General features: G+C 39.5%; 1 protein-coding gene across 2 annotated transcripts in view; it reads right to left on the reverse strand.

Moving 5' to 3' along the window:
• Positions 1-1,643: 1,643 nt before the first annotated feature.
• rcan3 (regulator of calcineurin 3) overlaps positions 1,644-9,699 on the reverse strand; it is a 38,393-nt gene continuing 30,337 nt past the window's right edge. For both annotated transcript variants that reach the window (XM_020591202.1, XM_020591203.1), the window contains exons 2-4: positions 8,233-8,406; positions 6,892-7,063; positions 1,644-4,748 (exon numbers count right to left, since the gene is read on the reverse strand). In XM_020591202.1, coding sequence (XP_020446858.1) covers positions 4,594-4,748; positions 6,892-7,063; positions 8,233-8,406 — 501 coding nt within the window. In that variant the 3' untranslated portion in view covers positions 1,644-4,593. The remainder of the gene's footprint in view (positions 4,749-6,891; positions 7,064-8,232; positions 8,407-9,699) is intronic.

Genomic DNA, 9,699 nt, shown 5'->3' on the forward strand with positions numbered 1-9,699 from the left:
CTGCACATAAAGAGAGGGCTTGTTGTGTGGTGGAGAAGACGGTACTGAGGGTGTTTTTCACCTGTAAAACACTAACAGTCCTCCACTGTTTTTACCTCTATAGATTATGTAAACAGGTTGCATAGGTCACTTTTATAATCTTGGATGTTCTGCATGCTTTAAGCCTGTAAATTAGTTTTGGGCAGACTGTGACAAAACCATTCAGCTGTTCTTGCTAAAGTTCACAAATTTATATAGCTGCTGTAAAGACATTTTATATCTTGTAGATATATATCTTCTGCTTTGTGAGCAAACCTGTGCTTGCCAAAGATCTTTGTGTGAAATCAGAGATGGCAGTGTGCCACTGTTGTTTCTCTCTCCATAACCAATGATGTAATGCAGTTTCTTCACAAGGGTATGGATGAAAGAAGTCTATTATTGCTGGAGTTAACTGTTCTTTCTTTGTGACTGACACAACGAAACTGCTAATTTGGCAGCTGAGCTGTAGGTCACGGCTGCGTTGTCAAACAGCTACCTCACCTTTCAAGTTAGAAATTCCATGTCCATTGTTGTTCACTCGTTTGCTGTCATTGCCTTTACTGTTGAAACAAGGCTCTGACCAGGCAGAACATTAGCTGTTCTTAGGTCCATGGGGTAAATGTGAGGCGGTACCATCGCCCCACTTTATATACATGTCACTGCAGTAATAAAGGCTACTCTGTGGATTTTATAGCTTTGCATGGAACACAGGTCAACAGTAGGAAAATCCATTGGGAAATCAAACACTTTGAGTCACTGTCAACAGTAATGAAAAGAAAACAGCCAAACAGAGGTGTAACACATTTTCTCTCTAGTGCATGGTTTTTATCCCATTTTCCAAGTTTTGACTTTATACTTTCTAGTAAAAAAAAAGAAGATGGCAGCTGAAAGTGACATTTTGTAGAATACAGGAAATACTATTTATAGTGTATTGTATGAAAATATAAAAAAGTGGAAAATAAATAAAGCTTTTAAATTTTGCAAAGCTAATTCATTTCTGGCTATGATATTAGTTAGGGAAATATATAGGCACTGGCTAAACTAGTTTAATGCAGAGTTTAACAATGGCCAGATAATGCTTCCAGCCACGGCTCTCGCCGGCACTGAGGCATTATCCTTTAGAGTTGTCCATCTGTCTGTCCTGTTCTTGTGAACGCGATATCCCAGGAACACCTTGAGGGATTTTTTTCAAATTTGCCACAAGTGTCCATGTGGTCAAAGGTCAAGATCAGTGACTTCACTTGTCGGTCGGGGGGAGACATGCAAATGCGAAGCAGTAATTCTACTTTATCATGTAATGGATAAAATATATTATGATTAGGATAAATGAACATATTTTGTTAAACAACTATTGGAATTTTGAGCAAATATTTTCCTCAATTTAACTTTTGGTGAAAACAGACCCTTAGCTCTGTGACTTGAATGTATTGATGAGCACAAACTGTTGTTAGTTCTAGGTGAATTAAGTTTAGAGAAATATATGTCATGCAATGTGAACACAATGTGTAATAGTATTCTTCATTTATAGCCTACATTGGCAATTTGGCTTGAGATTCTGTTTCTGTATCCCAAGTGTAGCCCCTAGAACAGAGCAACCACTAAAATAAACAACACTAAACGTTGGCTTTTAAGAATAAGTCTTTATGTATTTCTCTATGTGAAACAAAGGACTATTATACTACACAAATAGAAGCAGATACTATAAGAGACAGAGACCATCTCTGAGAAATAAGTACAGAACATGAAAATACACATACTGGTCTTATAGAACTGTAAATTATTGCTTGTTTTGCTACTTTGTTTTCTGGATTCCTACAATACAAGACAATATTTCAACAGAAACAGTACAACAGTGACAAACGGTATTGTTGACCTTTATAGTAGACGTTCTGCAGAAGTAAAAGAAACATTGAAACAGGGTCCATGTTGAACACAACACATGTTGGTCGAGCATATTCAGGACTTATTGTTACAGTATGCGTCAGTAATTTTCTATTATAGCATTGCCAAGAGAAGCTGTAACAAAACACACACTGGGTCAGACCTGTGCAAAACAAACAAACAAACAAACAAACAAAAAACACTTGGCATATGTACATAAATATACATTTTCATTTCAACTGTGACAATTTCAACACCACTGCTGCAGAGAGTAAAAATGAACCTTCACGAGTGTCGTTCCTCCTGCAAAGCTTCTTCCTCTTTATCGTAATCCACCTGGGTTCCACCAATCTGCTGTCTGCTTAGATAACCGCGACAGCTTTACTGTAGTGCCAATAAAACCGCGCTCTGCCAGCATGGTGCATTTCAAAGAACTGTTTAATTTTCTCAGAAGATAAGCTTGTGGACAAACACGCAAACAAAGACACTGGTTTTGTTCTGTTCATTGGTTTTGTCATCCTGCCTGTTTTTACACCCATCACTGTACTGCATGTCTTTTCAGTATAGTACACCCCCATAGATCCAAAAGGCCTGAAATTGTCCAACACTAGCAAAAACGACATGGAGTGTTTCACTCACTGCATTATGCTGGTGAAAAGAGTTACCAGGTGTTCAGCTTGAAAAAAAGAAGAAGAAGAAAAACAGAAGAAATGCAATGTGCTTCATATTTTGTCTCATGAAAGTCTATTTTATATCAAGGAAAGAAAACAAACAGACAATTAAGTACTCACATGCAGACAGACTTGTCTTTTGCTTACTAATTTTGTTAAATACCAAAAAGTCTTTTTAGATTTCATGCTGCCTACTGACAAATAAAACCCACTGCTGAAAAAAACCCTGCTAGAAACATCTGTTTGTGTTGCTTCTAAAGATGGAACATGTTTAATCAAGTGAGCACATGAAGCACACTGATCTAACATGGGACTGTAAGGTGCATTAAATAACAAAATAGTAAGGAGCTAATGTTTTTAAATGAAAATTTGGATTTCTACTAGAGAAAGTACTGCTTTATGTTAATATAAAATGAAAATAATGCAATAAAAAGTACTGCATGATTTCTTTCTGCTCAGTTCAACAATATACATCAGTGTTTTTGAGTAAGAAAAAATAATTTGGTGGTGAGTGAATGCTTTGGTTAACTTCTTATGAGCCTACCTAACTTTCCCTTTTTCTCAGCAAAATGCTTTCAGTTACACTATACAATCTAAAAGGACTATTTCCACAAATCTACTGCTTAGCTATTTACAGCAAGAAGCAGCACAGTGGTCTGGTGTGCAGCAGGAGCTGGTCAAGAGCTCAGCAGTTTCCTCGGAGATGATAAGAGATACTCTGTGCAAAACAAGCAATAGTAGGTTTCAGAAGAAAACCTGACACAAAGTAAAAGGATTTGATCAAAGAACACACCCAAGACAATAAAGATCTGAATTACAACAAACAGAATCTGGAAAAAAAACCCCCATCCCAAAACCCCTTGAAGAAAATGAGGGGGATGAACTGTCTCTGATCCATCAAATCCCGAACAAAGTGACAAATTCACATTTGCCATCAACCTGAAACTGAACTGTCAATCATAAAAACATCAATTCAGTTTTTTTTTTGTCCCTAAAATGTCACTTTAAAGTGTGCATGGAGCTATGCACCGGCGTCAAAGGCATCTCACCTTTTCCCTGTCATCACAAACAACAGTTAAAAAGAAAACACAACACCTCAGCTCCTCATCTACAGAAGTTAACTAAGCATGCAAAAAGTATCAGGGTATCATATACAGAGTAAGAATACACATCTAGTACTTGAGCAAAAACCAACACCTCTCAAAATAAAAAAGGCAAAAATCAAAAAACAATCAGGAAAAAAAAAAAAAATCAATCACCACAACTTTAGTCACATATGGCGCTGCGTGCTGTGTGTGATATTAAATAGGTTCCTTTTCTTGATATATTTTGTGAGTATTTGTATTTCTGTACGTGTTTTTTGTAATACAGTATATACATGCAGACAAGAGCGGGAACATCACACAGTCAATATTGATGCAAGCTGAAGTGACAAACCAGTAGAAATGAGAATGGATAAAAAGAAGAAAGAGTGACATGTATATAATATACATAATCTGAAAGGAGAATTATTGTAAAATGAAAAAAAAAGTTACTTTTAGAGATTATCGCATGTCCTCAATTTAAAGTTTTTGTACACATGACTGTGAGACGAAGGGAGAGGTAAGGCTAACAAGCTAACTCACTAACAAGCTACTGAGCAGGACTAGCAATGAAAGCTAGATGTGCGTGATTAGCAACAGGTGCCTGCGTTCGGACAGGTATTTCCACCCCTCTTGCTGAAAACGAAGGGGGTTTGGTGGGTGGAGGAAAGCATGCCCGCCGCTCCCCACGCTGTCTGCAGAATGTGATGAGTGTGTGTGTGATTCTCATCCATCCCCTACAAGCCGCCTCATTTCACCGCAGCGCTCCCCACAAACACCGTCTTCGAGCAATGTTTGTTTTTGCTTGCAGTTGAACTGAAATGAGGGGCATCGACGCTCTCTGTGATTGCAGAAACGAGAGAGAGAGAGAGAGAGGGCAGGTGTGTTGCGGGTTGAAGGGGCGGGCGGGGGCCGCGCCGTGTTGGGGGGAGGTGGCCTCTCTAGTTAAACAATTTTGGAGGTCCGTCGGGACGTCTGGTCTGAACGTACTGCTGCTTTGGCTGTGCTGCCTCCTCCTCCTCCGTCTCGCTCTCGCACACATGGACGACCACGCTGGGGGTGGACTCTGTCCCTGCGTGAAGCTCATACTTTTCACCTTGAACAGAGGGAAAGCAGGGATGGAAAGAGTAAGGAGAAGCAGGAATTACCATGAACAGTTTCCTACATTAAATACCCCAACTGTATGTGACATGAACAATTTGACAGGCAGTGGTGCATTTATTCAAGAAACATACTTAAAGAATCAGACAGGTGATATTCTTACTTGACAATAATTGATCAGTTCATTAAACAGTGATTAGCACATTTAAATCCAAGGGATCAGTAATAACACTCCTTTAAGAAACTGTATAAGATATGATGCTGCATAATGTGGGCTTATAGTTTTGATATACTACTTTGAGTATAATCAGTTATAGATTAAACTCAAGGGTCCAACACATAACTCACAACCTGCCAGTAGCTCGCTACCCAATTCTGAGCAGCTTGCCCTAAAGGTTCAGAGATTATACAGTGTGTAGCCTACAGTGCATAAAATAATATGCCATTGTATTTTATTATTTGATTGTTGCTACTATATTGAGTACAAAAATTATCAGCACAAAAGCAATCTACTGTTTTTCTTCTGTTTGAGAATGATTTAGCACTCAAGGGATGGACATGGATTCAACAGAAAACAGATGAAGATTCTTGGAATAGTCCTGCCATTTGTCCAGATGCCAAACTAAGATGACTCAGAATGAAAACATACACTTGTGAGATTGTATCACAGTTGCCATGGAGACGAGATCAGACAACTGGCAGACAGGGGGAAATTGGTCTGGTGGCTTGTCACTGTGGTGCCAAGCAGAAAGATGGGCAGTGGATAGTCCTGCTGTTACCGCAGGGAGTTGACAGAGGGAGTCAGCGTGCTGTGCTGCAGCCCAGTGCTAATCTGATTTTGGATGCCGGGATGTGAAGCAAAGAACAAAGCCATTTCCTGATGCCTCATGTTGCTATGGTAACAGCATAAAAGGTCAGGAATGGTCCTCTGGGCTAGACTGTATATGTGTGTGTTTAATCATGTTTTTGTTGATAATAAAAAAAGATAGTGCTCAACTTAAAACAGACCAACAAGTCATGTGTGCCACTTTCCACATACAGTACACACACACATAGAAAGACACTAGATATGGAACACCTTTTCCTGGATGTTGGGTGACATTTTATAAAATTTTCTGCAATCTAAAATCTCAAAGTCAAAACAGAGGAGACACGGCTGGCCAGGAAATCTACCTGGGAACAAGGCTGCAGAGAAAGATCCTCCAAAGCCACCTGTGCTGAAATGTGCTGCCTACACATTCAATAAAGTTACTAAAATTGTAATAGGATATGAACTGTAAAAGCTCTATTTATGGTGGAGTGAAACCAATCTACATTATGATGTTATCAGTTTGTGGAGCAGTGCTTCTCATTTTTTTACATAACTGCCTTTTTCATAGACTGTTTGTCCCATTTACAATACAGCTACATACATAGCTCCATTGTTTGGCTGAAAACAATGTCTTTGTCTCTAGCCTTTAGCCTACTGTAGCTGGTAAGCTAGTTAGCCAAACATGCTAACCATTGCAGCTTATGTTGGTTTCCTCCACACCTTACATACTGGTACTGATCAGTATTTCCTCTGAGATATCAGAATGCAGAAAGTTGTGGGTTAAGCACCTCTGGACATTGACGTGTGACGGCCAGCACCACAGATATGAGTTAAGGGCTTCAAGCTGTTTTTGTTTTTGCTGCCTGACCTGGACCACATGCACAGTAGCCCTGGAGCAGGAAATTCTATGTTGACAGCCATTTCACATAGACAGATCCGTTGTAAAATGCCACTTAATTCACAATGTCATTACAAAGGCACATAATGGCAGTGTTTCATAAACATGCACCTGTGATCAGGTAAATTAAACCTAATGCTGCTTCAAAGACATGACAGAAAACCCTGCATTCAAGAATTAAAAAGTGGTGATTCAAAACTGTCCACCCCAGTTCCTTTGTTCTAATTGCTTCCTAGACACATAACCTTTCTATAACACCCACTGAAGACCATGAAATGATTTCCTGTTTGTATGTGGGTTACTGTTCAGAGATGAATGTATCAAATTACACACAGCTTTCCTAGTGTTGTACCTCTTTGTGTGCCTGGCTTTGTATTTAATGTGTGTGTGTGTAAGTATGAATATTCTGCACAAACTTATTGAACCTACCAGGTCCTAGCTTGGCTACTGCACACAGGAGATCATAGTTGATGCCAGGTGTAGCATCTTCACTCTGGCTCCAGCCCACGGGTGGTGAAGCAGGCGGCGAGATCAGAAACTGTTTGACTGGCTGGGGAGGGGCCAGGTATGACTTGTCAATGTCCTCATCGCCATTCTGGACCTACGGGAGGTAAGATGACAATTGATAAGGACTGTAGCACTCTAAACAGGAGATACAAATGATATGAAGTGGGTGAAGCAGTCAAATTCCTCTGAAAGAACATTAATGCAAAGCTATGCAAAGTAAGTGTTTAAGTTCCTGTACTTTTTATACCTAATCCTGATACTTAAGAGCAAGAAAAATAGGTTAGGGATGCATTCACAGCTTCAGTTGATTAGTCTCAAACTGCAGGACTCTTCCCATGAGCAACTTCTGGCACTGTGATAGGTGCCTATTGCATTAATTACAATTCTTACATATGGCATTTGTCTTAATCCTCGGAGAGGTGCAGCAGAAGTCATGACTGTGGGTGCATTTGCGATAAAGCATGCAATTATAAGCTGACTAATAATTTCTCAGGAAGCATTCATTTGATATACAGCAGGCCAAATGATGTCTAGGTAACTGGGTTAAAACTGGGCTAAAGTGGGTTAAAGTGATCATTGCCATCTAGGGTACATGTAACATATTTTCAGTGTTTGCATTTCTGTGTTTTTCTGGACTTACCACACATGAACTGCCATTGAAACAATATAATTCAATATAACCAGCTGGATGTTGGAAAGCTTTGCCTTTTAACAAATTTAGCCCAGTTTTATCCAAAATGTCAAGGCAACTTTTCACCTACAGATTATAAAATCAACACTAACTCTATTCTTATCCTTGTAGGTATGACTGATTATGGCTGAGCATACTGTACAATCATTTCATTACAGCAGTCTTCCTATACTACAAAGCCACTACACTTTCTTTTTCTTCCTATTTCTTCCCCACAAAAAACATACAGACGGGAAATCAGGAATTTTTGTTTTCATGTGCACAGTTATGTGACTGATGGGTTTTGACAGGAGTGTTGGTGGGTGGAGGAAGCAGTCAGGTGTTGCCCTGATAACAGAAGATCAACAACAACCATAAAAATATGAAGTAAAAGTAAGGTGGAGTACTGCAGCGTAGTCCTCCTTCCCTGAGCTTTTGATCCTGTTGTGTGTATGTGCCTCTGTGTGTGCACTATGGAGACGCACTATGGCATAACTTTAACTTTCCATGTAAATAAGCAGTGCTCTTCCTTAGATGCTCCAAGTCCCAGGCCCCTTGCTTGCCCTTTCTCAGACCCCTTAACTGATACTCACTTGGGCAAAGTAGAGTTTTAGCTTCTTGCCGTTGAACTCTGACTCATGTAGCTCGATTCGAGCACGGGCAGCGGCCTCTGGGGTGCTGAAGTTGATTCGGACTCTCCGGAAGCTTTTGAACATCTGGAAAGTTGTCTGTTCATCATAGATCCTGAACAATGCCTCAAATCTCTCCTGGAGGAGATAAAAACATAGAAAAGTACAAACAGAATTAAAAATATATATTTAATAATATTTACATGGTTGTTCTGCAAGTTGTTGTTTAGTGTTTTGCCATATATAAGAAAAGTTACCAATGCCCACTGTGTGGCATTTTTGCTAAATAAATGACATAGAGAATAAATGAATGGCCAAAATACTGTTGATTAGTTTTCTAATAATTGTTTCGCTGATTAATTTCATGTCCAGTAGAGAAACAGAGCTTTTATATTCTGTTAAAGTGAGCAGTTCAGTCAATGTCATGTTCGATTTTACATGCTTAATTTTGTAAATAGCCTGTCCAAGTATGTCATACATGTATTGTGTATAAATAATCAAACCAAATTGTATTTTTTTACAATATTTTGGGTGAAAAGATGAGACATGTCAGGGTAAGCTAAAATTTGAAGGTTTAAGTTATTCACAGACACCTTTGTTTGCACAGAACGGAGGTGACTCGATCCCCTCTGCAGCCATTTCATTTGCTATTGAGTTAATGAGGAAACTTCCCTGCAGTCTCCTCTGACATTATCTCAGTCCTCTTTCCTTAATCTCCCTGTCCCTGTTTTAATCTTTGTTGTTCTCCCGTCTCTAATTGCCCTCCCCTCCTCCCTGTGGATCATACTTTGTCTTTAACGATACCCATATGATATATTCCCACATCTCCTGTGTTTTTTTACTCAGTCCTCTCCATGGACACAAAATTGGCCTCCTCAACTGTGAACTCAATCAAGCAGCTCAGTAGGAGGGCAAAAGGAAAAGGAAAAGCACTGCCAGGAGAGCTGGTTTTGAGTAATCAGTAGTGCTATTCTTTGTCTACTAGCTGTCTCCAAGCACAGATGGCAATGCGACTTTAAATCCAAGTCTTCTTTCTGAGAATCAACATGGCTGATGAAGTAAATGTGTCAATTTGATGAGAGGAAACATGACAGTCATTAGTTCAGTTTTTGCTCCAATCATTTCTATCCTGCAACAATTACACAATCATAGCTGTACTTATCATGCAACAGTTTCAGCACTTTGCGCTGAAAGCTCGTGGAGGGGCATCATGAAATCAGGCCAAGCAAATGATGATACTGTTAATAATGCTGATACTGTTTTTATTCATGAGCCCAGTGTCCCAAGAGCCATGTGCGTGGTCAGTGGCATCAATATCATTTGGCAAGCACTACTATGAATTCAGTCTCTTATTGTGTTATCGCATAACACCTTTCTGTTACAGTGGGAGCTGGAGTGCAGTGTGAGACAGAATATACTCCCACAACATGT

Source organism: Monopterus albus, unplaced genomic scaffold (assembly GCF_001952655.1).
Source record: "Monopterus albus unplaced genomic scaffold, M_albus_1.0 scaffold13.1, whole genome shotgun sequence".
Classification (NCBI taxonomy): Eukaryota; Metazoa; Chordata; class Actinopteri; order Synbranchiformes; family Synbranchidae; genus Monopterus; species Monopterus albus.